Genomic DNA, 26,905 nt, shown 5'->3' with positions numbered 1-26,905 from the left:
GGAGCGGGATCGTGCAGGTGGCGGCAAACGCGCACACGTGAAGTCTTACCTGGGAGAGCAGGTCGTCCACTCTTTGTTCAATCAGGGAATTGAGATCCTCCGCGGAGTAGCCGGGGGCGCCGGTGAAGCCGCGCTGCGCCCCGGTCTCCAAATCCACAACCCGGTTCTTGAGATCAGCTGCGTTGAAGCTCAGCAGGACGCAGACGGCGATGGACGCCACGGAACCCAGCGACGAGACGACGTTGAGCGCGGCGGTGCCGCACCGGTGCCGCTTCAGACGCGCCGCTTCTTTCTCCATGTTTCTCCCTCCACGCACCGAGATGCTCTTGTCGCCTCCGCGTTCTCCGTTTGACTACAACTAGACGCGCCGTCGGGAGCAAACCGCATCTGGCGCGGAGTCACGAATTTATGGCACGCAGTGTGTGTGTGTGGTGTGCGTGGATATGTGTGTGTGTGTGTGTGTGTGTGACTGTGTATCCTGCGACGCGGCGTTCAAGTCCAGCGACTTCGCGGCGGTGAGTGGAACTCCACTTGCGCTCCGAGCGAAAAGTAAGTCAGCGCGTCCTTCCACCACCACCCCCCCCTCCACGGCGCGTTTGTTGCTCCCGCAAAACTTGTTGCGTTGCTGCTTGCAGAGACGAAAAGCTGCGATGCGCAATAAAGTAGCGGGCGAGACTGTGGAAACAGGAGGCGGCGCGCACGGACAGGAGTGGAAACAGCTTCACCGCGCCGAGTTTTTTCCACGATGCAGTCTCGCCTCCACGCCTCCAAATCTACCCCCGCTGATTAGCATAATTTATTGAGACGCTCCTTTTTTTTGCGCTCTTGTGGAAGGAGCGCACTTGCCCTCGCTTGACGTGTGGCGCAGACGCGTCACGTTCCGGTCAGATCTTTGCGACAGATGGACCGGACGATGCGTCAGGACGCATTTTCGGTTCATTTTGTAAAGTCAGCTGACTTCAGGGGCCACCTGAGATGCAAATTGAAACGTCATCGCGTGATTGAACGTAGATTAATCACGCCCCCCCCCCTATCTGTATGTCTACGTCAGGTTTGTGTCTGGCGATGGCGCTGCGTAAAAGCGCACAAATCTCAGCGTTCTTCCTCGAGTTGTGGCGTCTGCTCAGGTGTCCCCACACTCGAGGAATTGCGTGTTAAATGACGCTCATGGGGGAGAAGAGCCCCAGCAAGGGGGTCCGTGACCCCTCTGAACTTCCGCTGCCTTGAATCCGGGTGATGTTCGGTGGACTTGGATCGGAACAGCGGCGACAGGATTCTGGCAAATACCGAGAACTGAGTCCGGAAACAAATCAGTCTGAGTAAATCCAACAGGCTTTATTCATTAATAGAATGTCTGATTTGCATTCATAAGCGAACAGCGTGTCCGAACCGCTTTGGCGCCGCGCCTGGACTTCAACAAGAATCGATCCAGGGAGTAATCGAGCCGGATGTGTGAACGGAGGTCAGCGATGAGCTTCAGTCTACACGAGTTGAATGGATGTCGATGCCGCTCTTAAATGTTCCGACATTGGATCAGAAGTCAGATGTGGAGGTTCTGGAACCATTCTAAGTCATTTATCACATTCAGTTCATTCGTGAACGGATTTCTCTCAACCGTATTGGTTCGTCCTGGTCAGACCTCAGGCTTCTTGACTTGTTCTCTCGCATTTGTTTTATTCATGGTATTTTTTAAAAATTATATTCATGATTTGTCTACCGGCCCGGTCAGTGAATTAAATGATGCTGCTTGGAGCTTCAAAGAAAGTTTTGATGTTTAAATTTCAAGGCTGTATCAAGAGTTTTATTTAAAAGTAACCTATTACAAAAGATTAGTGATGAATAAAGTGGAAGAGTGAGGTCACAGAGAGAAGAGATCAAGAAGGTGGAGGATTTTAAGTACTTAAGGTCAACAGTCCAGAGCAATGGAGAGTGTGGAAAAGAGGTGAAGAAGTGTGAACAGACAGGATGGAACGGGTGGAGGAAAGTGTCAGATGTGATGTGTGATAGAAGAGTTTCAGCTAAAATGAAAGGAAAGGTGTACAAAACTGTGGTGAGACCAGCGATGTTGTTTGGTCTAGAGACAGTGTCACTGAAGACAGGAGACAGAGCTGGAGGTAGCAGAGATGAAGATGCTGAGGTTCTCTCTGGGAGTGACCAGGATGGATAGGATCAGGAATGAGTACATCAGAGGGACAGCACATGTTAGAGGTTCTGGAGATAAAGTCAGAGAGGCCAGACTGAGATGGTTTGGACATGTCCAGAGGAGAGAGAGTGAATATATTGGTAGAAGGATGCTGAGTTTTGAACTGCCAGGCAGGAGGCCTAGAGGAAGACCAAAGAGGAGGTTTATGGATGTAGTGAAAGAGGACATGAAGGTAGTTGGTGTGAGAGAAGAGGATGCAGAAGACAGGGTTAGATGGAGGCAATTGATTCGCTGTGGCGACCCCTGAAGGGAAAAGCAGAAAGGAAAAGAAGAGTGATGAATAAAGTCAAACTGATTTTGGCCGTTTTGGTCTTTCCGTATCTTTTCAAGGCTTCCGGCGCCACCTAGTGGACAAAAGCGGAAACAACCTCAATTTATAATTAAACATTTGGTGATAGCAGAACCCATGTGACGACATCCGTTGAGGAAATTCGCAGTTCATCAGGTCAGAATCTTTTCTGCACATGAATTTCACCTGACATTCCTGCCTCCTTCCGCCCCTCCCTCCCCTTTTTTTCTGGACCAGACCTCACAGGGACAGATGGGAGCCCTACCACCAAGTCACTTTGCTTACTCAGCGAATCAGAGACCACAGGAAAACGATCTCCCACAGGAAGAAATTCTGAAAGGGATTTTTAAACCGTCAAAAGTGGCTTCTCCGTTTTACATAACATTACTCCATGGGTTGGAATCCTCTTTGCGCACCAAAAAGCGCGTCATCTGGCCAGTCATCCACCGGTTATTTTTAGATTCTCACCACAGCGTCGTTCAACAACACCCTGTATTCTCTTGCTCTATAATTCACGAGCTGTAGGCCTTCAGGAGTCAGAGTAGGCTGAGGCTACTGTGAGAACCTGGTCCACCCATTCAAACATCAGAACTGCCCCAAACTCGTCACATCCATGAAATGAGGTCCGTTTCTTTCTGTCTCACCTCCATCTTTCAAACGTTTGCTGCATTTTGTTTCTTGGTTGAGTGAAGATGGGATCAGGCTCTAACCGGAGTCGCTCCAGTTCAACTGAAATAGTTTTCCACGTCTCCGTCTCTCAAGAAAGCAGGAAAGTCTTTCCTGATAATTGTCCAGGAAGTACTCTCAGGCAGCGCAGACATGGACCTCCAGGACCACGGAGTACCAGGAGAGGTTCATTCCACCATCCTGCAGCATGGCGACCAGTTCTGACCCGCCCACTTTGGAGTAAGAACTAGTTTTTAGCAACTTTCACTTTTGAGTGTCTTCAGGTGAACTCCCCGACAAGCAGCATCCAAACAAGCTGACTGACTGCTTGAAGGTCAAACCAAGGACTGGTTGTCACTGTCAGGGCTTCCAACGAAGGTTGAACACGGAGAAGTTCTGTTTAAGATGTAACAAAACCGGTCCCACAGATGCAGGAACCGCTATTTGAAAGCATCACCAGTTACAGGTTGTATTACATGAGCCATCCGGTGCAGGCCAGGGTTAAGGTTAGGGTCAGGGTGAGGGGCACAAATGCCAACGCACCAAACGAACTTCACCCTGAGCAGAACCACACCGTGGGGCTGCAGCTCCAGCTGTGACGCCAATGAGGAATATTTTTCTTACTTTCAATGCATCAAATCTTTCCTGCAACTTCAGAACTTTATACAAATCTAATTTTATTATACCTAGGATACAAACGTAACAGCTAAAACGTAACAAAACATAACAAGTTTTAAGTTTGTTGTCTACAGATGGTGTGTTTTGTCGTGTGTGTGTGTGTTTTGTCATGTGTGTGAATGTTCGCAGCTACGAAAGGCATGAATGACAGATAGGTGAAAGGTGAATCTTACATGCATGTCCTCCACATGTGCTGCACTGGCTCCACACTCTTTTTTTTTTATTTGAGCACAAAATACATGCCTTCCGTGATTTGGAGGGTCCTGAATGTGGCTCCTCCTCCTTCGTGCCGCCGTCCTCCTGCTGGACCTGGGCTTGGAGGACCACGCTGGCTGCAAACGACCCTCTGGGCAAACGGCTCCGGTTGATAATGGCCGGGGCGATGAGAGCTCTGCCCAGCTGCTCCAGGAAGACACGCCGCTTAAAGGCCTTGTTGCTGTTCCAGTCGGCGTCGACGGCGGTGAACAGGATGAACGCGTTGAAGCACGACACGTCGATCATGTGGTAGAAAAGACGTGCGTCCCAGCTTCTCGTCTGCCGACGGCAGGTGTAGGTTCCGCAAGCCTGCCGGTAAAAATACTAAAAATGATCAATGACACAAAGACACGTCCTTCTGAATGAAATAAAGTCAATAGTCTATGGCTACATCACACAATCAAACGTCACAAGTAAATAAGTGTGATTACTCGCTCCAGGTGTTCGGCAGCCCCTTTGCATCTGTTGTAGTCCACGACGATCTGAGGCCTGTTTTTTACAGATTGCTGGACCTCCAGCTCCCAATGCCTCGTGCTCAAGAGGAGGAGATTTTTCTTTTTCTTGGGGATGTAGGACACAACAGTCTTGTTTCGCGTGAAGGCAAACACAGAGGAACGCACTTCTCTGTGCGTGATGTTGAGCAGCTGTGGGGGGAGCTCAGGTTTGTCGGATCTTAGCATCCCCACCAGGGTTATCTTCCTCTTCTTCAGCGCCTCAGCCAGAGGGAAAGACGTGACAAACTTGTCAGTCGTGACCGTGTGGCCCTTGAGTTCGTCGGTGAGCTCCAGTACAATGTGCATGCCCTGGTTGTGCTTCGCTAGCGCCGAGCCGGAGTTCTCCAGGTGAACCTGGAGCTTCCACGCGTAGGAGGTCTGAACGTCACACAGAGCCCAAAGCTTCAGGCCGTAGTGCGCACGTTTGGTGGGCATGTATTGCCTGAATGAACAGTGGCCCCTAAACGGGAGCAGCTGTTCATCGATACAGACGTCCCTTCCTGGGTGGAACATCTTGGAGAGTCGACTGCTCCATCGGTCCCACAGGTCTCTGATCGGAGCCAGCTCATCTTTCCGGTGGCGTCCTGTCCGGGACAGTGCGTCATCAAAGCACAGGACCGCGCCGATCTGCACAAATCTGTTTTCAGACATTGCCGCAGCGAACACGGGTCGTCCCGTCTCGTTGTCCCACAGTCCCCTGGTCGATTCGTGCCGTGCCTTGAACACGCCGGCTAAAATCAGCAACCCCAGGTAGGCGTGCAGCTCCTCCTCATTGAGGTCCTTCCAGTCGTTCACTGACCTCCTACCCTGCAGGTTGGTGGAACGCAGGATAATCTGCAGGATTTCATCAGGAAAGAAAAGATCGAAGGCGTCTTCGGGGCTCCTGATCCTGGCTGCAGCGTATGCCGTCGGTCCTGGGGTCAAAATGGGAGGTGGAACAAATGGCTTAGCCTCTTCATGTGAGGGAGACCACAGGATTTCTCCGTTTCGTGACCTCCATTGAGAGGAGTAATACTCCACTGCCCCCTCCACTTCCTCTCCCTCCTCCTCCTCAAAGTCTCCGGCTTCCTCTTCATCTGGTAGGTACTCCTCCCCTGAATCCTCCTGGCTCCAAGGCGAATCTTCACCGCTCATATCGTCATCAGAGGAATGTGCCTCATTTCCCTCGGGCGACTGTAAAAAAAAACAAACGGCAAAATTGTGTACATTTAGCCGGTTGGTTGAGAACCAAAAAACAGCAAAAACGTCACTTTTGGCTGGTCTCACCTCCTCTGTGCCCCACTTGTTTTTACTCAGACAATATGGCTCGACTTGTCGGTCCACCAGAATCTTCTGCCAGTACCTCTGCTCGTCGTCACCTTTGAATAGAGGTGTCGGAACTTTTCAAACCTTCACAGAGGCATATCTCTCTAAACGCAGAACCTGAAACAAACTGATCAACCATAAATGATTTCCATCGCCATCAAGCGCCATCTCAGTCGCCACATCCTGGACTAGCGGTGCATGAGTGATTCCGTCCTGACAGGAGGAAATCTATACCAGACAGAATCTCCAGCTTCCAGCTGTGCTCCATCTGCAGCTCCCCTCCAGCATCACTGACGGCTTTGGCTTCCTCGGGGGTGTGAAAGCGAACGTGACCCTCAGAATCTCCTTCCAAGATGTCGACGTATGCCACCGGGGATAATCTGCACAGAGCTTCCTGCGTAAAATGATGCAATAAAAGGCACAAATTATACCCAACAGTCTTCGGATTTATCATCAGAGGTCCGTTTCACGAAGCAGAGATAACAAACTGAGTCAAATCAGTGACTCTGAGCTGATCTACCCTGATTACCTCAGAGTAGGTCCGTATTGGCTGTAGGTGTGTGTGTGTGTGTGTGTGTGTGTGTGTGTGTGTGTGTGTGTGTGTGTGTGTGTGTGTGTGTGTGTGTGCGTGCGTGTGTGTGTGTGTGGTTGTTTGGCTCCGCTTAGGTTCTTCCATCAATAGCTGTGGCATTGTACTGCTTAGAACAGCTGTTAGGCATTCCAACTTTTATTTTCTGTGTTTTAGTCACATGATACAGACAGGAGTTACTGATTGGTGAACAAGAGGAAATTAATTAACAGTTGAAGAAAACAAAGGCGGTTTGATAATTTATGTTACTGATGGCACCGCCAGAATTGTGGAATGTCTGGAAGTTCTTTAAAAGTGGATGAAAACACAGCAGCTCTTCTTACTTTGATGAACTTCCTTCCTGGTAGAGGCTTGCTGTCCGTTATCTTCATGATGACGCCGCTGGTGAAATGAGGCCCTTGGCTCGTCGTTTTCTCACCTTTGTAACTCTTTTCATCTGGGATTAGAAAACAAAACAAAACAGAAAAACACCATGAATACACAGGATAGCTTGAAACCTTAAAACGAGCTTTAATATGAACTTCCTGCTTTCACCTGCGGTGGGATCGCCCAACGCCTCAGTCTTCTCGTCCTTACTATCGATCTTATCAATGCACTTCTTCAGTGACATCTCCTGGGTCCGATCCTCATCCATGAGCAATTCCTTCCTGATGAGGAAAAAATATTTAAAAAAAGTTCTCAATCTGACGGGTTTTCCTTTGTGTATCATTCCCAGTGATTCACGATGAAAGCAAAGGTGTCGGGTTTTACTTTGAAAGAACTCGCGACGGGATGACCTCCTCTCCGATCTTCAGTTTCTCCTCTTCTTTCTCTTCTCTCTTCCTTTTCGCTTTCACCACCGAGTCATCTGTGTTTTCTTTACCATCTTCCACATCTCTCTCTGCATCTCTGTGAACGAGGGAACCTAAAGAGGAGAAAACACCGACGCAACAACCGACTTGTGACTTCTGCTTCTTTAAAAAACATGTTTTTTATTTTTTAAACGTGAAAATGATTCACTGACTCATCTTTGTTGCTTCTTCATTCTCTTGCCCATCCTCACTTTGACTCGGTCTTCTTTTCTTAGCCGGTATTTCGCTTTCGGATTCTGTCGACTTTCCCTGCATCTCTGCGTCCAAGGTCGAGGATCGCTTCCTATTTTGCTCTGACAGCTTTCTTTCCATCTTCTCCACTTCCTCAGCAGGGTGCTTTGTGCGGTTGCCTTCTTCCTTTTTCTTCTTCTTTCGCTTCTTCCCTCTCCTCTTCTTTGACTGCGGCACATGAACACCAGGACCAACATAACCGACTGCACCAGCGGGGACTTTTAGTCCAAAGAACATGTGAACTTCTTAGGACTACACCTTCTGCTGTAGGTACCTGTACCTACACCAGCAATCTCAGGCTTACTCGGATCATATTCGGGGGGACTGTTTAGCATGTTTTAAAAAGTAAATGAGTTTTGCACCTGCCTTAACAAAAACAGTGGACTGATGGATTATCAGATATTTAAACCAAAGACCACTAGTCAATTTGGCTTTACCTCAATGGCTTTTTAGGCTTCTTCCTCCTTCACAAACTCCACAAAGGCCAAACCCTTGGAGTCCCCTGATGACTTGTACCTGGGAATGCTAACATACACGACATAAGATCCCACATTTTGTGAAACCTGCAGAAGTTCCTGATGACAAAACTAAAACTGATGACAAATAACTATTTGTTACATTCATTTCCTTTTATGATTCGAAATAAATCGACTCTTTATGTAATAGTTGCACAATATTTATCAAAAACTCACCCACCTGAAAGTAGTCCAGTACGTCGCTCCGCAAATACAACCGTGTTACTAGACGCTAGCTGGCGACGTCGCAGATAGATGTCGTCACATCAGAAGCAGCGCGTGCGCTTGGAAGAACTTCCGGTAAATGACAACATTCAAATGTGTGTTCTAATCCTGTTGGGACAGTTTACTGAACTACGGCCGGTTAGCTCAGTTGGTTAGAGCGTGGTGCTAATAACGCCAAGGTCGCGGGTTCGATCCCCGTACGGGCCAAAGTGTTTTGTGTTCTATAAACTGATGGAGACGCAGTGAATGTTTGAACAAACTTTATTGTTACCCACTGTCCTTACAGCTACAGTCACTATTAATCCTCACTAAGGTTAGTATTGACGAAGCAACAACTACACTTCTTTATGAATACACAAAATATATATGTGAATAAAGCAAAAGAAATGAAATACTTTCATCGTCAGGTTTAGGAAGACATTGAAATCCATCTGGGAGAGCGTTTTTGTAGTGCCTTTGGTCGGACTGTCAGTGCCAAACAGGAGTCCTGTTGCTCAAACCGATTTAGGATGTGGGCCCCGTTCTCACAGAGCATTCTGAGTTCTCGGACGATCCTCTGACAATAGTTTGCCACTTTTTCTTTCCAGAAGCGCAGCCCTACCAGTCTCAACAAAAGTTTAGCATTGCGGTCTGAACTGTGAGCGTGTTGAGGGCCATCAGGTAAAGAATCATCTGTCACTGCACAATATATAATGCAGCAAAAAACTCTTGAACTGTAAGGTGGACAAACGAGCAGACCACTTCTGTACAACCAGGCTCTCGTGTCACCGTCTTGTCAAGGAAGGAACTAACAAGGCTACATCCTTTTAAGACTGCAGGATCTAGGTTGCTGCCATGGAGCAGTTTTTGATGTTCAATCAGCTTTTCGGAAAAGTCAACCAAGCAGGAGAGCAGACAGCTGGTTTGCTCCTGGAGAACTAGTTTGGATGTTGGGAGCAAAGCAATACCACCAGATACTGCACATAGATGTCAGTCATGGTCCTGCGACTTTCCACAAGACCTTAAGCCATAATTAGACATTTAGTGATGGCAGAACCCATGTGACAACATCACTTGAGGAAATCTGTACTTCATCGGGTCAGTATCCTTCCTACACATGCATTTTACCTGACAATCCTGCCTCCTTCCTCCCCTCCCTCTCTTTTTCTGGACCAGACCTCAAAGGAACAGATGGGAATCCTACCACCAAGTCACTTTGCTTACTCAGCGAATTAGAGACCAGAGCACAGGAGGAACTTCTAAAAGGGATTTTTAGACCGTCAAATGTTTTACATAACATTACTCCATGGGTTGAAATCCTCTTTGCGCACCAAAAAACGCGTCATCTGGCCAGTCATCCGCCAGTTATTTTTAGATTCTTACCACAGCGGCGTTCAACAACACCCTGCATTCTCTTGCTCTATAATTCATGAGCTGTAGGCCTGCAGGAGTCACGGTAGGCTGAGGCAACTTCGAGGTGCGTGACGGCCGGTCCTCCCATTCAAACATCAGAACTGTCCCAAACGGGTCACATCCATGAGGTGAGGTCCATTTCTTTCCGTCTCACCTTCATCTTTCAAATGTTTGCAGTATTTTGTTTCTTGGCTGCATGAAGGCAGGATCAGGTTCAAACCGGAGTCGCTCCAGTTCAAATTAAATGGTTTTTACCTGTCTCTGTATCGATAGTGTTAATTCGATGAAATTTCTTCTTGTCCAGGAAGTACACTCACGGAGCGCAGACATGGACTTCCATGACCACAGAGTACCGGGAGAGGTTCATTCCCCCGTCCTGCCACAGGGCCCTTAGTGCCCCGGTCAGGTAGAACAACTTTAATGTTAGGTCCAGTTAGGTGAAACAAAACCCTTGCTGCAGCATCCCTGGTGTGTTTCAGATCCTACTGCGTGACCCAAAAGTTGATCCAGACTCCACCGAAAGACCCACAAGCATCTGTTCCGCCGAAACGCCACCAGACAGGTAGCGGAGCCCTCCACAATCCTGTGTCCCTCGTAGAAAACCAGCTGGGATCCAAGGTGGAGGACTACACATCAGTGTACCAGAGTAAGGACCTGATCATTATGAGGTCTACATCTTAGAGAATGCAAAATCTGTACTTGCTGACCTGTCCTGTCTCGTGTCTTCAGGTGAATACAGAGCATGGAAGCCCGACAAGCAGTATCCATACAAGCTGACCGGCTGCTTGAAGGTCGCACAAGGACTGGTTGTCGCTGGCAGTGCTTCCAACGAAGGTCAAACCATGAGAAGTTCTGGTCAAGATGTAACGAAACTGGTGCCACAACCATCTTTTGAAAGCCTCACCAGCTACAGGTTAGATTACATTAGCCATCCAGTGCAGGCAAGGAAATGTAGGGAGCCCGGAGAGTCCACGAGGTCAAAGGTGACCTGGGGCGTAAACCAACAGCTTCTCAATGAATCGTCTAAATTAAAGAACTGGTCACCCAAAACCGAGCTCCATAGCCAAGTAAAGGCCAAAGAGTCCGGTCCACCGGTGGATAACACATTCCTCTCCACAGCACATGCCGCGCACAAATGCCACCACACCAAACGGCCTCTATCAACGGCAACGGAGGAGAAAGACAAGAAGCTCTTTCCAGGGACAACCACCATGAAGGAGGACTACAAAGCTTGGGTCACTCTGCGACGGCTGGGGGATACTCCCAGAAGTGCAGAAAAGCCCTGCAACTTCTAGCCTTCATCTGAAACTGAAACCATGGGTTGCAGTTCTAGCTGTGACGCCAATGAGGAACCTTGACGTCATGCTGAGAGGAATTTCTGGTTTTAGGGTGTGTTGTCACTCCATCCAAAGATCAATCAGTGTTGCAGTTGGAGGTGTATAAAGGTGTGTTGTTCTGAATATTAAAAACATTTTTTTCTTTCACACAATTTAAATAAAGGTGCATAGTAATAAGTATTGATCATATAAATACATTTTATTAAACAAAAAAGGCAAATATCTTCAAAAAGTCATGCCTCACTTTTCCACATTTTGGGGCTCTTTTCAATCATATTTACATCAACAGGGGAATTTTTACAAATTTTCATCAGTTCCTAAAAATCAAAATGTTGTCTGTTCTTTATAGTCCACCTAAGATTCCTGTCTCATCTCTGGGATCCATTGCAGGAAAAACAGGCATTGGAATTTTGTTTTTGCCACATCATCAGCCGTCACCCCTTCCAAATCAGCAGCTAAATGTGTGTCGGAGGAAAGCCATTTTCAGCGGCGTTCAGTCTTCTTGGAAACGGATGTGCTTGTTGGCTTCCTTGGCCCGGGCCATGATGATTTTTTCGGCTTTGGCTATGAGCTGAAACGTGATGAGAAATATGACCGCACGTAAACAACTGCATCATTTATGGCGCGCATTTAACGCACGAGTCGATGCGTCTCTTTAAACACCGGTCGGTCTCACCTTCTCCGTGCCCCGCTTCTTTTCCCTTGGACGGTTCAGCTTGACTTGTCGGTCCACCAGGATCTTCTGCCAATACCTCTGCTCGTGGTCACCTTTGAATAGAGGTGTAGTAGGTAAAACTTTCTAAACACAGAACTTGAAACACGCTGATCAGCTATAAATTATTTCTACAGCCATCAATTATGTAAGCCTCATCTCAGTCGCTACATCCTGGACTTGCGGCGCATGAATGATTCTGTCCTGACAGGAGGAAATCTATACCAGAGAGAATCTCCAGCTTCCAGCTGTGCTCCTTCTGCAGCTCCCCTCCAGCATCGCTGACGGCTTTGGCTTCCTCGGGGGTGTGAAAGCGAACGTGACCCTCAGAGTCTCCTTCCAAGATGTCGACGTATGCCACTGGTGATAATTTGCACAGAGCCTCCTGCGTAAAATGATGCAGCAACAAGCATTAATTAGTTCACCCAACCACCTTAGGATTTCTCATCTGAAATTCCGGAATAGCTGGAAGTTCATTAAAAATTCACGGGGATTAAAACACAGCAGCTCTTCTTACTTTGATGAACTTCCTTCCTGGTAGAGGCTTGCTGTCCGTTATCTTCATGATGACGCCACTGGTGAAATGAGGCCCTTGGCTCGTCGTTTTCTCACCTTTATGACTCTTTTCATCTGGAAAGGGATTAAAAAAATAAAAACACCATGATTACACAACACAGCTTCGAACCTTAATACAAGCCTTAATATGAACTTCCTGCTTTCACCTGTGGCGGGATCATCCAGCGCCTCAGTCTTCTCTTCCTTGCGATCGATCTTATTAATGCATTTCTTCAGAGACGTCATGCTGCGCTTCTGCAGGGTCAGGTACTCGTCCTTCAACATGAGCCATTCCTTCCTGATGTGGACAAAAGATTAGAAAACGTTTTGTGGCTCCTTTGTGGTTCATTCCCATTGATCCACGTTGAAAACAGGAGGCCGAGTCTTACTTGGACAGAACTCGCAGCGGGATGACCTCCTCCCCGATCTTTAGCTTCTCCTTGTGTTTTTTTTTTCTCTTCCTCTTTGCTTTCACCGCCGAGTCGTCTCGGTTTTCTTTCCCATCTTCCACACCTCTCTCCGCATCTCTGTGAACGAGGGAACCTGAAGAGGAGAAAACACCGACGCAACAACCGACTTGAGACTTCTTCTGCTTCTGTAAAAACATGCTTTTTATTTCTCAAATGTGAAAATGATTCACTCACTCGTCTTTTTTGCTTCTTTCTTCTCTCGTCCACCTTCGCTTTCACTTGTCCTCCTTATCTTAGATGGTTTTTCACCTTCGGATTCTGTCATGTGCGACCGTCGTCGTTTTTTTTCTGACAGCTTTGCCGGCGTCTTGTGAGCGACGGCGTCCCCGAGTCCTGACTCCGATGCCGAGGAACGCTTCCTCTTGTGCTCCGACGGTTTTGCTTCCATCTTTTCTGCTTCCTCGGCAGGACGCTTTGTGTGGGTGCTTTCTTTCTTTTTCTTCTTCTTTCGCTTCTTCTTCTCCTCTTCTTCGCCTGCAGCATATAAACACCAGGATGTGTGAATCAACACAAGCAATCACACCAGCAGGGACTTTTAGTCCTATGCTGAAGAACATGTAAAGTCCCTATACCTGGTTGGACACCAGAAATGGGCTTTCCCTTTCTCATCTTCGGGAAAATCCCAGGCTTCCTCGGAGCATCTTCGGGGGGATTGTTCAGCATCTGTTTTAAAAAGCAAATTAGTTTTCTTCCTGCCTAAAAAAAACACTGGACTGACGGATTATCAGATAGTTAAAGCAAAGACGACTAGTCATTAAGACGTTACCTCAATGGCTTTTTGTGCTTCTTCCTCCTTCTCAAACTCCACAAAGGCGAAACCCTTAGAGTCTCCGGATGACTTGTACCTGGGAATGCTAACATAGACGACATTCCCACATTTTGTGAACACTCTCTCGATCCAGCTGTGTGTCACATCTTTGGGCAAAAGTTCCTGATGACAAAAGAAATAACGGCATTATTCTGTATTATATAATCCAGTTAGTTTGGTTCGTATAAAAAAATCCAGTTAGAAATTCTATACCACATAGACGGTGCGGCTGGTGATATTTATTGGCACGTCTCCGATTGGAAGTTGACGCCTCACTTTGTTGCCCTCAAGGTCAACCTGAAGCAAAGTTAGAGATACTTCTATTCGCTGGACATTCCCTACAAGCGTCTCTAATTTTTTTTCCAGTGTGAGCATTTCCAGTGAAAGATTGTCAAAACAATTGAAGGAAGAAATGAAGCACCTCTACGACGGACGAATTGACCAGGGCTCGCGCTATCAACTTGGTGTCAGTTGTCAGCTTCTTCATTCGATTGAAATCCGCCAACACAGATATATCGACATCTAAGGAAGGGAGATCAAATATTTTACACCAAGATTAACAGATGTATTGATGTATTATTGATATCGATCGCGCCTACATCCATCGTCTGATTCATCGATGAGTTTCCTCAGAAAACGATCCTTGTGAAGGTTGACGTCCCCGAACCAAAACTCCACTTGCTTCTTCACGTCGCCCATCAACTGTTTGACGCGAGACCTTTTCTTCTTTTCCATCTCCTTGTTCTTACTGTTGTCTTCTGCCGTACTGGCATCGCCAGATCCCCTATCCATGTCCAGCATCCTGTGGATGGAACGGCAACACAATCCAGACTCCAAAACAGTTAAGTTAATGCGTTTCTAACTCATTTTCATGTTCCATTTCATTGGTCAAAAGTGAGAATTTTAATATCTGAATGACTATTTTATGGGAAGCCACCTGAGAATCAAGTCAAATCAAACATCTCTGTTGATTAGCATCGATAAATTCATAGTTATCTCAAATAAAACACGGCTACCTCGTTTAGCTCCTCTCCATTGAGGTATCAATGCTAACCGCGCTAGCCATTTATATGTTAGCTATTAGCAGCTAGCTAGCAGCAGCTAGCATACTACTCTAGTTGGCTAGAGGTAAATTCGCGGGTTACATTTTAAAATGTCACAGGTATTGCCTTTACGTTTCTAAATGAATCAATCCTTCACTTAATAGCTGCAGAATATTCTTTAAAAACTCACCCACCTGAAAGTAGTCTAGTATGTCGCTCTGCAAAAAAATAACTGTATTACAAAACGCTAGCTAGCTGGCTAGCTTCGCACGAACGGCTAACATTGGTTCCGTGTAATGTCGCAGATTCAAGTCGTCACGTCAGAAGCAGCGCGAGCGTTTCAAACAACTTCCGGTAAATTACTAAGTTAAAATAATTAAATGCTCGACACTTGATCGACTTTGTAGGAGTTAACACGCGTCCAGTCGTGTGCTTGCGCGTTTTTGATGTCGCGAAATTATATGGTGTGTACATAGTATATAATAAACTAATGAGGCGACTATCCACATGGCCGGTTAGCTCAGTTGGTTAGAGCGTGGTGCTAATAACGCCAAGGTCGCGGGTTCGATCCCCGTACGGGCCAAAGCCTTTTGTCTTTCATAAACTTGTGAAGACACAGTCAACTTTTCAACAATCTTTACTGTCACATATTAGTCGTCACTTAAGATTTATACTGACGAAGAAACAAATGGAGTTCTCTATGAATACACAAAGTAAATATGAATAGCCTTTACAGTGATATGAAAATGTGTGTTAGCGTTTGTGTCTTCAATAAATACAGACGCCTCATCTTGGCCCAGTTAGAGGACATTGCATACTTTTGGAGGTGGGAGGAAGCCGGAGAACCCGAGGAGATTATGTGCGGAATCTGCATGCTCTCCCCGTGTCTGCGTGGGTTCTCTCCGGGTTCTCCGGCTTCCTCCCACCTCCAAAAGCATGCGCTTCAGGTTGATTGGCCGTTCCAAAATTCCCCGTATGAGTGAGTGTGTGTGTGTAGTTGTCTGTCTTTGTGTGTGGCTCCGTGGTGCACTGGCGTCGTGCCCGGAGTGTCCCCTGCCTTACGCCCTATGCCAGCTGAGATAGGCTCCAGCTCCCTGTGACCCGCTGTGGTAGATGAAGCAGCAGAAAATGAATGAATGAATGTACTAATGATTTGTTTACTCCCCTGAAGTTTTTACAGGAAGTGTTTTTTGACTCATATTTGACTGTATTTCATAGGTTATAATGTTGTAACTAAAGGGTCTGTCAGAGGTTCAAAGTACCTTCGAACATTTTGAGCTTCTTGCTCATATCTTCCTCAGTGCAGCTCTCAATCCTGTGCTTGACGAGCTGTGATAACTTCCTGTAGAGAGACTTTGCCCACTGAACTTCCAAGCAGTGAACTGATATATTGCACACTTTGCGAAGAACTGTCACCAACTTTTCGTTGCTGCTGACTTGACACCTTTTGAAAACCCATTCGCCCCACAGGGTCCACGCACTATCATCTGTGAAGTTCACAATTATGCTTTCTCTGTTACACAAGGCCTCCGTGTCTTTCAGGTCATTCCATATGGCGCTGTATGAAAAGAGAATCAGTGAACCCTTTTCAAAATGTGAGTTGTTGAGATATAGATTCTAAATGGTACAGTAATCCACTCACACAACTTTCCTCAGAGGATTTGGAGTTAGATCACAGAGCGACAGCAGACCACTGGAGCTCACGTGGTTTCCCTCCATCCTGTGGAAACACAGCACCATTAAAAGAGTGTGTGAAACGTTCCACAAAAGAAGTCAGAAATCTTCCACAAGGTAATAAAAGGTTTTTGTCTCTTTCAATTGACCATACTGCACTCGGGAGTTTCTTACCACAGTTCCTTCAGAGTTCCCTTCAGCCGTATGGCACTAGAAATAGCCAGTAGTTCATCATCTCCAATGTTTGACCATCCGATCCTGACAGAAAAGTGTGAAACAAAGTCAGGGCGGTTCTTTATTGTTGTCGTTGATGATGATGGTGAACAGAACGGACCTACCCAAGGTTGATTATGCTATCTGACTCTTTCAGTACATCTACGATGACCTGAACGGCGTCCATGTTGAGATTGTTTTCTCCAAGCCTGATAAATTAATTACAGTTTGAGTACAGGCTGATGGTGATGTCATTGAACAGCAAACACGAGATAAAATAGCCTGATCAGATCAGTTATTTTAGAAAATGCAAAAAAAAAAAAAAAAGCCTGTTAACTCACCAAAGATGTCCACACCTGACCAGGAGAGGCTGGATATCTCTCAATCCCTTGTGCGTCAGTCCTGTCCCTGTCAGATCCAACTCTGATATGTTGCCCTTTGTCAGGTTTAGGAAGTATTTGATGACATTTAGATCCATCTGGGAGAGTGTTTCGTCACTGACATTAATTCGTAGTGACTTTGGTTGGACTGTCAGCGCCAAACAAGAGTCATGTTGCTCAAACAGACAGTGTAAGTGGTTTAGGATGTGGGCCCCGTTCTCACAGAGCATTCTGAGTTCTCGGACAATCCTCTGACGATAGTTTTCCACTTTTTCTTTCCTGAAGCACAGCCCTACCTGCCTCGACAAAAGTTTAGCATTGCGCTCTGATAGGATCCCTGACAGGAAACGCTTGAAAAGGTCTAAGTGTCCCCAATTGGACCCCTCCTCAGAACTTGGAGCGTGCCAAGGGGCATCAGGTAAAGAATCATCTGTCACTGCACAATATATTGCAGCAAAAAACTCTTGAACTGTAAGGTGGACAAATGAGTAGATCACTTCTGTACAACCAGACTCTTGGGTCACCGTCTTGTCAAGGAAGGAACTAACAAGGCTACATCCTTCTAATACTGCAGGATCTAGGTTGCTGCCATAGAACAGGGTTTGTTGTTCCATCAGCCTCTGGAAAGCGAGTCGACCAAGCTGGAGTACAACGTCAGACAGCTGGTGGGGGGTTCCTGCTGTTTGCTCCCGGAGAACTGGTTTGGATCTTGCATGAGTCTGGGAGCAAAGCAAGGCCACCAGATACTGGACATAGATGTCCGTCATGGTCCTGGGACTTTCTCCACAAAGGCCTTTGCTTTCTTTGAGGATGCAGCACACAATATTGCAAAATGCAGGGATGTAGGATAGTGTCAGCATTAGGTCATTCTCCGAAACCACGGCAAACATTCGTGCAGCAAGGTCAAGGTCCTGAAAGTACCGTAAGAAAAAGTCTCGAACTTCACTCAGGGAGAAGCCGACAATGACCACAAAGCGGTCAATGCAAGCTACGGGGATGTAGTCAATGGCTGCAGGTCGACTTGTCAGCAAGACAGAGGCATTGGGCAACAGTTCACCTTGCATTAGACTCCCAAAGATCTCCAATACCTCAGCATCTTCACCTGGTTCAGTCACAAAAACATCTACATCACATTTTCTGTAATGTCGGAACTCATCAAAACCATCCAAGATAATCAGCAGTTTGTCATCATGTGCTAGAATGTTGTCCAGTTCCTTGACCAAGTGCCTGTTTTTACGTAGGACCATGTCCCTGAAGTTTGTGGGTTTGTCAATCAAATTCAGGTCTCTGAAGCTCAAATGGAGGATGAAGTCAAAAGCAAGCTTGCTCCTGTTTTCACCAAAATCAAATAGTATCTTCTGCACCAAGATGGTTTTTCCAATACCGGCAACCCCTGCCACCAAAACTTTCTTGACCGGGTGCTTTGCATTTGCTTTAGAAAAGAGTTCGTCTGGTGTGATTTTCCTATTCACCACCAATTTGTGCTGTAAGGATAGTCGGTTTTGTCCAAATGTCAGAACTTCATGTCTTTTTATCTCCAAGCCCTGGTGTCCGTCAACCAACAAGAGATTGACATAATGTTCAGAGAAAAGGATTTTCTCGCCACATCGAGTGTTATAGAAGAGCATGCTTTCGCTCCGGCGTCGAAGGACATCCTTATGGTTCTGGATGAGGTTTTTATATCCTGCAAAGAAGTTAAGATTCATTCGTCTTTTGTCACAGAAAGGTCAAAGATCATTTATCACTGATCATCAGAAGAATACTGCTTTACATCCAATGAGGAAAGAAGAAGCAAGATCATTTAATAGTGTTCTTAAAACTTGTACGGTAATGAGAACAATCCATCAGGATGATCGTGACGTTTTCTTTTGTCTTGTCGGTGGTCTCCTGTTTTGACCCTTTTCTATTTTTTATTCCAACTGCTAGCTAAACCTACCAATAACATTTCAGATTACGTACCTTTAGACTGAGACTGATCCACGTTGCCATCTTTGGAGTACGTCTGCAACTCTTGTTGATGACTACAAATTGAAAAAAAGATCTTGGCTGCTTCCTCACCTTTACACTCCAAGATATCCAAGACTTTTCTTACTCTTGCTCGGGGGCCTAAGAGACACAACGCCTCCTCGCGATCATCACGAGTCAACACCTCTCTTTTCATTAAGGCTTCCAGCAACGAGTCTATATGTCCCTCAAGTTCATCCACAAGGGAAACCCGCAGGAACCTGATTGCTGTCAGAGAACTAAAACCACACTTTTCCACCATCGCCGCTGTTTTTTGGACAAGGTCCAGTTACGATCAGCCATCAGCGCTAGCTTGAATCGCTTGGAGGGATTCCACAATCCTGCCTGTTACTCCTCTGAGAGCTGAGACTCAAAATAAAACAAAGAGGAAGTGCTTTCCCTTCTGACAGTTTGTTCAGTGCCAAAACATCTGAATTTCCTGTTCTTCTGGTTCAGTTGATTTTTGCAGCCAAGTTCACAAGACAGAAAGAGAAACTCACAACAAGTAGATTATAAAAGGAATGTATTTGATTTTATTTCATGATTATCCAGATATGAGCAGAGAGCAACACGTCGTCCATGACTGAGGGGAAATGAAAACTTAAAACCAAACTCTGTAATTATTTACACAAATATGCACAAGAACACGTGAGAAAATAAATAGTTACAAGGACAAAAAAAATATCTACATAACTTAAGAGCAAAAAAAGTAACATGTTAATTATTTTCCTCTCATAAAATCAAATAATCACACCTCGATGAAAAGCCAAGTAGTCTCCTGTTGTCCGTGTTGCACTCCGAAATCTGGATCTCTAATGTTCAAAGTGCAAAACCTGTCCATCCGGCGGTGCGAGTGTGATACATGATTTCTGCTCCTATTCAAATATAACACGGAAGTCACCAAGCGGTGAAATTAGAATGAATCGTCACACTAAAGCAAAGCGCATTTCGTTAGCTCAGAAAGGAAGTTTTGCGTTGGTGTTAAAACAAACATGATCCGACATCACAGAGTGGTTAAAAGGGAAGTTTCCAAAATCACAAAACATTTAAACAATATACTTTAAAAAAAAGAAAAACTCTACAAGCCATGTTCTTAACAAAGACTTGGATGAGTTGAGTGCAAAATAAGTGTGTTTTTTCCCCCAGTATTAACTTAATTCAGCCACAACCTCCGTAGTGCAACCCATGCAAGATAGACCTTTATCATGTCCGACTTTTATTCAGCCAGAAATGAATTTAACGCATGCAATCCCGTCGCTGGATGGCAATCCATGTGGCCAGCAAAAACGATTGCACAGACCACAACCCAGTTCTCAGGCTGATGCAAAATACATACCATCTGTAAAATATTGGGTTTTCAGTCATGTGATGTTTGCCGTTTTTCATTTTTATGCAGCTTCACTCGCTGATGAAGACTCGATCTGCACCAAAACTGTCAAACCGATGCAAATCTTTTTAACTGCAATAAAGGCAAACATTTATTTAGTGGTTATAAAACTTCCAATTGGTTTACTCATAATCGACGGTAAATAATTTAGTTGTAGTACTTACATATTTGTGCATGATATGCATCTTATTTTGAACATAAAGTGACAGTTGATGCAGCAGAACATGCTGGTTCGACACTGGTGCATCAGATTTATGTGGCCCCCCCCAAAAAAAAGAGACAATGCAGTGACCACATGTTTCTATTATTCCTAATTAGATGTATCTTAGTTGTTTTTGCACAATTAAGGAAAGTTTAGCACGGACTTCAGATTTTAAGCGGTAAAACTGAGATCATCGACAGACGCGTCACTCCTCAAATCGTTCCTATTCAAACCCACGCATGAGGAGAGCCGATCGCAGCTACTCTAAGGTACGATGATCCAAACATTCCTCTACACTCAGGTATCCTCCTCCATGACTGAGCATTAAGGACTGTTGTGGGTGTGAGGATGGGGGATCTTCCCTGACCAATCCAGGCTGACCGTGTCTCTCATCTTGCGTCGCGGGCCTCAGGTGTTTCGGCAGGAGTGGCAGCAGCGGCTCTTAAACTGGGGCAGCGGACAAAGCTCCAGCTGTCGGACCTTCTCGCAGTACCTGGTGCTGTCTCGACAATCTCCTGCAGGATCACATAGATGGAAATGTCACTGCATAAATTGTCCACGGAGTACATCAGAACCAACGGGGAGGTTTAGAATCGGACCAAACAGAAACAAGGCAACATTGGCAAGGAGCAACTTTCATCAGTTTATTCTAAGAAATTATATTTAATTTTATTTTTGTACGTTAAGAATACTTGAATACTATAAAAAGTATTCTATAGATCAAAATTTTTCGAATTATTATTACTAAACTTTCTTTTTCACTGTGCAGCAGTGCCTGTCATTTCCTCTAAGTGGCAGTATTTACACACACTGAACAAATCAAAGAGCAATATCACCCAAGGCCCATCACCCAGGCCTGCCTAGCCAGGTTACAGAACCTAAGAGAACTCAGCATGATTGTATCGTCACCATGACACTTTCAGTTTTACTTTTTGTTTTAATCTTTTAACCTCAAGTGACCTGAACCACCGATGACCGTCGAATCTCGTCTCACCTATGCCACAGGACAAAAGGTTGCACCGCTGCCAGCTGGGAGGGCGGGGCCTCCACGTGCAGTAACGTTCAACCGTTGCCTTTCCGGTCCTCCGGTGGGAGCAGGTCACCTGGCGGGACTGGAACCCGTGTCGTCCACAGGTGGCGGTGCACTGGGTCCACAGGCCGACACGCCAAAGGAAGGCGCAGGCCTCCGTGGAGCAGTTCTTCAGGGAGCTGGGCCTGGCAACCCGAACGCGCCACGAAAAGGGGATTAAATACGATCATATTTCAGAGTATTTATAATAATTTTTCCAATTACCTCTGGAACCCTGAGCACATCCTGTAGGGGATTTTGGTCCCGTTTGTATCCTGGCAGTAGACGTGGCGGTGCTGCGTGGCCAAACCGGAACCAACACATCGACCATTACACTGAAAGAGAGAAGTCCATTCAGATTTTAAATCTAAACCATCGCAGTTCTTACCCCTAAATATAGCCACGCCTGTCAGTGTAACCAGACTCACCGGGCCCCAGCGGGTACTGGCCCATCTGGATGTGGCACAGGCCAGTTGGTTGCATAACCTGGTGCTAGACGGTCTCCTTCCGGTGCCAAGGCAGTGCTGGCCCCCCACCTCTGTTGACGTGCCCTCAGGTCCCTTCAAGCATCGGACGCTTCTGGTCTGGGACCCCCCTCCACAGCTGACGGAGCACGGAGACCAAGCATCCACTCGCCACCTGATCCCACCATGAAGTAAAAGAGGACTTTATTTCGTGGGTTCTACAACTTATCAGAGAGGTTCTGGACTTTTTAAGCGTAAATACAATCTGGCAGGAGTGGCATCCGGTCTTATTGAGGGTTCTGGACTAACATGCAGTAACAGCCGTGTACCTGAGGGGGCAGGCTTGTCCATGGCACAGCTCTGTGGACAGGCTGCTGTTCCCCCGGTCAGTGCAAACAGTTGCTCCCATGACATTACTTCGGACGCAGTTTCTTCCTTTGCTACCTGCAAGAACATTTAAAAATACACATTTAGAGTGTGGATATAATCTTTTTAATCAATCTTACATATTTCTGATTATAGTTTTCAGTGTCAGGACTTTGCAAAACACTGTTTCTATCTTACTAGAAATTCTTCCTTTTTGTTTTTGAGAGCAAAAAACACACTTAAATATGCAGGGAGTAAGTTGCAGCGTGTTGTTTAGTTAGAGTCTTTTAGTGGGGTTCATGGTCCGGTCAGATATGAGTCTACACTTTCCTAGACGTTGGATTATGTTTTCAAGTTCACTTTCCCAATTGAAGTCATTCACAGGACTGGGATTGAATTCTTCAAATGTCTGAAGTGCATCCATTAAATATTACCTTCCACTGAATTTGAATTTTTTTAAAAATAGAGAGCGCAGACTGGACATTTTTCAGCACTCTCAAACTCCTTCATTCTGGACATTCGGTGAAACTGGTGTACCCCATTCATTGTTGACTGAAACATTCCCTGGAGTCTCTAATTGTTGTCTTATTGGGAGAAAAAGTACTGGAGCATCAGAGGAGCTGAGGATGAAACCGATCAGATGTGGCACGCTGCTCGAATTCTCCCTTCCTGACTCGGTCAAAGCTTATTCTGTATATCTGCTTGAGTTCCACAGGGAAAGGAACATTCAAGAATCCAAAGGCTCGTGTAGCCAGCTTTTAGAGAAAATAATCTATTCACCTACCAACAAAGACATGGCAGATAATTCAAAATGAAATTTCTGCTTGTGTTAGCCACAAATGGGTTTTCACAGGAAATTCTGTTTCCATCTCTGACAGGAAATGTCTGCGGGGCTTTTCCTGAAACACTAAATATGGCTGTTCGTCCGCACCCTTAAAACAAAGGTCTCAACACTTTTAAATATACTTTCAGGAACAGTCTACCGTTGTGGACCCGACCTGTAATCTGCAGCCAGGACGAAAGTGATGAAGACCCGAGACGGTTCCTGGCAGTGCAGCTGTACAGACCCTCATCCGCCTTGCTTGGAGACAGTATCCTCAGAGACCCGCTGGGCGACAGGACCATTCTGCCGGTCCAAAGACAACACAACTCAATTTATATCAGGATCTGTCAAGTTAAATGTTGTGTATTTGTAGTTTCGTTCTTACCTCCGGTTGTAGTGTAAGTCTTTGCCATTCTTTTTCCATATTATAGATGGTTCTGGGTTCCCCAGAGCTTCGCACCTCACCTCCAAACTAGATGTTAGTTTCTGGAGCAAAATCGGTACTCCCACATAAACGACCAAATCAGAAGATGGCGCTGCACCAATCTTCCTGGATCGCTGGATGATCACAGGGCTTCTCGGCCTGGACGGATGCACCACAACGTTCGGTTTGTGGAGGAGTGGAACTTGGGTGGAGGATTCCACGCTTTCTGGGGGATGTAGGGTAGACTCGTTGGTTTCACCTTGTTTCATGGTGAGCTCCTTAAGCAGTTGGGCCATTACTTGTTCCCCCCGTGGCCCCCTGAGGCCTCCAGAGAGGTTATGTAGGAGCTTATCCAGCCTGTGGGTGTCAGCCATGAGTACGAACAGGCTTGAAAGTTCTGAGGTGTTATCCTCTAAGGTCGATCTGTTCTTTTCACTGGAATGTGGCTTATCAGCGACGTCTTTGTCATTTTGGAGAGAACCTTTGAGTTCGAGCAAACGCTCAACGATGTTGTCATATCGATTGAGGGTAATGGGGAGCTCCTCAAACTTTTCTCCTCCTGAGGTCTCCTCTGGCTGCCGAGCCTTCGGTTTCCCCTCCGGGAGGTGCCGCGTCTCCGGAGCAGAGAGCTTCTGCTTGCTGCCAATTATTTGCAGAACAAAATGCTCTTGTGCAGAACCTGCCACACAGGTGTACACCCCTGCATCGGATGCACGGACCTGTTGAATCTTCACGTATCCTAGTGATGTTATGGAGAAGTGTGGAAGACCTGTGAGGGGTTTTCCGTCCTTCAGCCATTGGATTTGTCCTTTGCGGAAGTGGCGCGTTGGGCAGCGAAGAACCACAGTAGTCCAGGGAAAAAGGTAGGCATAGCCTCCCACTACCAAGTGTAACTTTTTGCCCTTCCTCCACTGGATATAGACCTTCCTTTGGGCCAGTATGGTAGGATTGGGCTTGACAGGGTCTGGATTTAAATCAACAGGACAGATCAATGGTAAAACTACTGTCTGTGTTTACTTTTAATTGTCAAAGACGGATGACACATTTTTCCTTGTTGCTACCAAATCAACCAAATCTTTCCAACTCTATACACTCTTAGCAATACAATGGGGAATAGTATCAAACAGTGTCTCTTACTATCACAAAGCCTGAGGGAGCAAGGCCGGATTCTGGTAGGCTGGGCCATCATGGAACAATTCTCAGGGTCTATCGTCAAATACCCCCTGTCTTCCCCTTGTTTCCTGCAGATTGTTTGAAGTCTTTGAACGCCACTTCCACAAGTCACAGAACACTAAAGTACAATGAAAGAATATGATATTGACATAAGAAGACCTTCTCCACTGTAATCATAAGGAAAATAGCTTTGGTTCTGCCAGCTTTAAAGAGGAGACGGTGCCTTGAGAAATACTCACTTGGGACCAGTCTGTCGTGACCCATTGAGGTGGACACTCCTGCTTGGTGCAGGCCTGTTGGTTCTGGGGCATCTTGGAAGGGCAAAAGGTGTCAGGCATCTCCAAGACGCTCCCATCTGCTAACCGCTGTTTGCACAGGACCTGCCTCTTTTGAATTCCACCACTACCACAGCTACGGGAACACTACAGGGGCAAAAAACCCAAAGGCGCCAAGCCTTACTGCAGTGTCGGACCTTTATGGAGGTGAACCTGCCAAATGAGATTGTTTACCTGCCCCCAGTCACGTGTGTCCCACATCGGAGGGCAGTCAAAGCGGTTGCAGGCTTGGATGGGACTGGGCTTGGGGTTGAGACAGTCCTCATCCCTCAAGATCTCAGTACGGTTGCTGTTTCGAGAAGGCTGCTTGGCGCACGCCACGGTACGGCTCATCAGGCCAACACCACAAGTAGCGGAGCATGAACTCCATGCTCCTGTTTCCCACCTGTAAATACAAAGTCCATCGTCAAACTAACGTACATCACGACTGCTGGAATCTTAACCTTTGACGGTCCTATAATCCCCATACTTCATCCCTATAAATACATCATGCATGTCATACATCATCCAATCTATGAGCTCTCCAGTCACAAGTTCAGTCAGAGCATGTTGTTTGGTCTTGATCCCATGAGAGGACACTGTCTAAATTCATGAAAGTAAAAAATAAATGAGTGATTCATGGGGACAGTTCCTGGCTAAGAGACCTTCAATCTCCTACTGATTTCAGTGTTAAGTGAGAAATCCCTTTGGTATTACTTTGACATTTTCACAACGACCTTTATGGACCATTAATAATTTTGTTATCCAACACAATTTCACCCTTGGTGATTACTGGTTGTTGAGCATCTTTGTTCCAATCTGAAAGCGATGAGGCAAACGTCTAACTTGTCACTATGCCTTATACTAATTTTAAACCTTGACTTTTGGCCAAAATGGCAGCGACTTTGCTTCTTGCTTGGCAGATAAGGTGATATTTCAAAACTTTTCATATTTACCCAAGGGTCCCGGGGCTGAGGAAAATTGGGAATGAATGTTTCGACACCAATACTGTACTCACAAGCCAGATCCTATGGCTATTCCCCTTCAGCGGGAACACTATCCAAAGAGTGTAGCTTAATATGGGAGGGCGAGGAGGCCTCAGGGAGGGAGCAAAGGGCCAAAGGAAACAGGTCCAAAACAGCGTTTGTTGTGCCTGAAAACAAGACTCAAGGCCTGGAAAAACATGCAAGTGCAGGCTGCAAGCCTCTGGGTTTTCTGACAAGAGTGTGAGTGGTGGAACACAGACACTGCCCACGGTGTTAACTTGAAACGTGTGGCCCACCGCAAAATCCACTCACCGTTTAGTCAGGGTTCGGTTATATTAAAAAACATGTCAATGTGTTGCTGAAGCATTCAGGCGTTTCATTTTGATGAATTTTAAGTGCTTTGACTTCTGTCCACAGGTTTGACCTCATAGAATTAAATCCTCTCCGCTATATCAAGAACCATTCTTTGATCAAAATGCACAGAAAACATATTTTTATCAATGTATCATCAACCTGATAGGTAGCAAAGACATTCATCGTACCGAGAGGTAAAATGAATTCATATCATCATAGCAATTCTTTTGTATATTCATGGTCTCCAAATGATGAATATCTTTAATTTTCTGCACCGTTAGAGCTTCTCCTACGTCTAACGTTGTGTATGCATTTAGTGAGTGCACTCTTGCACAAATTGTTCCCCTTCAGGACAAACTTTGGCAATTCTTCTGGTAATGAGGCAAAATTTGTCAGCATGAAACGATCGCAAAAGATCGCTCTCTGGAGTAACAAAAAATATTTCTACGCTGAA

General features: G+C 46.0%; 6 protein-coding genes and 2 non-coding genes across 17 annotated transcripts in view; 3 read left to right on the top strand and 5 right to left on the bottom strand.

Annotated features, from left to right (window-relative positions):
* Positions 1 to 821, bottom strand: part of LOC137590407 (collagen alpha-1(XXV) chain) — a 103,921-nt gene extending 103,100 nt beyond the window's left edge. The window contains exon 1 of the mRNA XM_068308011.1: positions 50 to 821. Coding sequence (XP_068164112.1) covers positions 50 to 298 — 249 coding nt within the window. The 5' untranslated portion in view covers positions 299 to 821. The remainder of the gene's footprint in view (positions 1 to 49) is intronic.
* On the top strand, positions 474 to 11,218 carry saxo2 (stabilizer of axonemal microtubules 2). Of its 2 annotated transcripts, none has more exons than XM_068308016.1 (4): positions 474 to 549; positions 9,998 to 10,099; positions 10,173 to 10,339; positions 10,423 to 11,218. In XM_068308016.1, the coding sequence occupies exons 2-4, from the start codon at positions 10,032 to 10,034 to the stop codon at positions 10,986 to 10,988; spliced, it is 801 nt and encodes a 266-aa protein (XP_068164117.1). In that variant the 5' UTR covers positions 474 to 549; positions 9,998 to 10,031; the 3' UTR covers positions 10,989 to 11,218. The 2 variants fall into 2 exon arrangements, with proteins under 2 accessions (XP_068164117.1, XP_068164116.1); XM_068308015.1 differs by lacking the exon at positions 474 to 549 and adding an exon at positions 9,148 to 9,821.
* On the bottom strand, positions 1,322 to 8,347 carry LOC137590405 (piggyBac transposable element-derived protein 4-like). 4 transcript variants are annotated; one of them, XM_068307997.1, is made up of 10 exons: positions 8,258 to 8,347; positions 7,999 to 8,086; positions 7,483 to 7,841; positions 7,230 to 7,383; positions 7,014 to 7,126; positions 6,803 to 6,915; positions 6,125 to 6,284; positions 5,852 to 5,943; positions 4,523 to 5,758; positions 1,322 to 4,400 (listed from the first exon to the last, which is right to left on the bottom strand). In XM_068307997.1, exons 3-10 carry the CDS (start codon positions 7,796 to 7,798, stop codon positions 3,966 to 3,968), a joined length of 2,619 nt encoding a protein of 872 aa, XP_068164098.1. In that variant the 5' UTR covers positions 7,799 to 7,841; positions 7,999 to 8,086; positions 8,258 to 8,347; the 3' UTR covers positions 1,322 to 3,965. The 4 variants fall into 4 exon arrangements, with proteins under 4 accessions (XP_068164098.1, XP_068164099.1, XP_068164100.1 ...); XM_068307998.1 differs by having other exon boundaries at positions 7,483 to 7,729; positions 8,258 to 8,345; XM_068307999.1 differs by having other exon boundaries at positions 7,483 to 7,729; positions 8,254 to 8,312.
* trnai-aau (transfer RNA isoleucine (anticodon AAU)) lies at positions 8,435 to 8,508 on the top strand. Its single transcript has one exon. It is a non-coding gene; the product is annotated as a tRNA-Ile (tRNA).
* larp7 (La ribonucleoprotein 7, transcriptional regulator) lies at positions 11,217 to 14,950 on the bottom strand. Of its 2 annotated transcripts, none has more exons than XM_068308012.1 (13): positions 14,813 to 14,950; positions 14,175 to 14,377; positions 13,997 to 14,097; positions 13,789 to 13,872; positions 13,534 to 13,698; positions 13,340 to 13,430; positions 12,942 to 13,241; positions 12,687 to 12,840; positions 12,465 to 12,595; positions 12,260 to 12,372; positions 11,968 to 12,127; positions 11,707 to 11,798; positions 11,217 to 11,601 (listed from the first exon to the last, which is right to left on the bottom strand). In XM_068308012.1, the coding sequence occupies exons 2-13, from the start codon at positions 14,374 to 14,376 to the stop codon at positions 11,524 to 11,526; spliced, it is 1,671 nt and encodes a 556-aa protein (XP_068164113.1). In that variant the 5' UTR covers position 14,377; positions 14,813 to 14,950; the 3' UTR covers positions 11,217 to 11,523. The 2 variants fall into 2 exon arrangements, with proteins under 2 accessions (XP_068164113.1, XP_068164114.1); XM_068308013.1 differs by having other exon boundaries at positions 14,809 to 14,910.
* A 177-nt stretch (positions 14,951 to 15,127) lies between these two features.
* trnai-aau (transfer RNA isoleucine (anticodon AAU)) lies at positions 15,128 to 15,201 on the top strand. Its single transcript has one exon. It is a non-coding gene; the product is annotated as a tRNA-Ile (tRNA).
* A 62-nt stretch (positions 15,202 to 15,263) lies between these two features.
* On the bottom strand, positions 15,264 to 19,245 carry LOC137590406 (protein NLRC3-like). Of its 2 annotated transcripts, XM_068308001.1 has the most exons (6): positions 18,845 to 19,245; positions 16,847 to 18,569; positions 16,631 to 16,714; positions 16,467 to 16,550; positions 16,261 to 16,338; positions 15,264 to 16,176 (listed from the first exon to the last, which is right to left on the bottom strand). In XM_068308001.1, exons 1-6 carry the CDS (start codon positions 19,149 to 19,151, stop codon positions 15,864 to 15,866), a joined length of 2,589 nt encoding a protein of 862 aa, XP_068164102.1. In that variant the 5' UTR covers positions 19,152 to 19,245; the 3' UTR covers positions 15,264 to 15,863. The 2 variants fall into 2 exon arrangements, 1 of the variants encoding a protein (XP_068164102.1); XR_011034388.1 differs by lacking the exon at positions 15,264 to 16,176 and having other exon boundaries at positions 16,309 to 16,338; positions 16,627 to 16,714.
* A 150-nt stretch (positions 19,246 to 19,395) lies between these two features.
* The window catches only part of adamtsl3 (ADAMTS-like 3), a 68,824-nt gene continuing 61,314 nt past the window's right edge, over positions 19,396 to 26,905 (bottom strand). For all 4 annotated transcript variants that reach the window (XM_068308058.1, XM_068308060.1, XM_068308059.1 and 1 more), the window contains 10 exons: positions 25,307 to 25,517; positions 25,037 to 25,219; positions 24,762 to 24,915; positions 23,586 to 24,588; positions 23,376 to 23,503; positions 22,341 to 22,455; positions 21,976 to 22,186; positions 21,773 to 21,882; positions 21,473 to 21,693; positions 19,396 to 20,993 (listed from right to left, as the gene is read on the bottom strand). In XM_068308058.1, the coding sequence (XP_068164159.1) occupies positions 20,887 to 20,993; positions 21,473 to 21,693; positions 21,773 to 21,882; positions 21,976 to 22,186; positions 22,341 to 22,455; positions 23,376 to 23,503; positions 23,586 to 24,588; positions 24,762 to 24,915; positions 25,037 to 25,219; positions 25,307 to 25,517 (2,443 nt within the window). In that variant the 3' untranslated portion in view covers positions 19,396 to 20,886. The remainder of the gene's footprint in view (positions 20,994 to 21,472; positions 21,694 to 21,772; positions 21,883 to 21,975; positions 22,187 to 22,340; positions 22,456 to 23,375; positions 23,504 to 23,585; positions 24,589 to 24,761; positions 24,916 to 25,036; positions 25,220 to 25,306; positions 25,518 to 26,905) is intronic.

This window comes from Antennarius striatus, chromosome 23 (assembly GCF_040054535.1).
Source record: "Antennarius striatus isolate MH-2024 chromosome 23, ASM4005453v1, whole genome shotgun sequence".
NCBI lineage: Eukaryota > Metazoa > Chordata > Actinopteri > Lophiiformes > Antennariidae > Antennarius > Antennarius striatus.
This window is presented reverse-complemented; position numbering and strand designations above follow the sequence as displayed.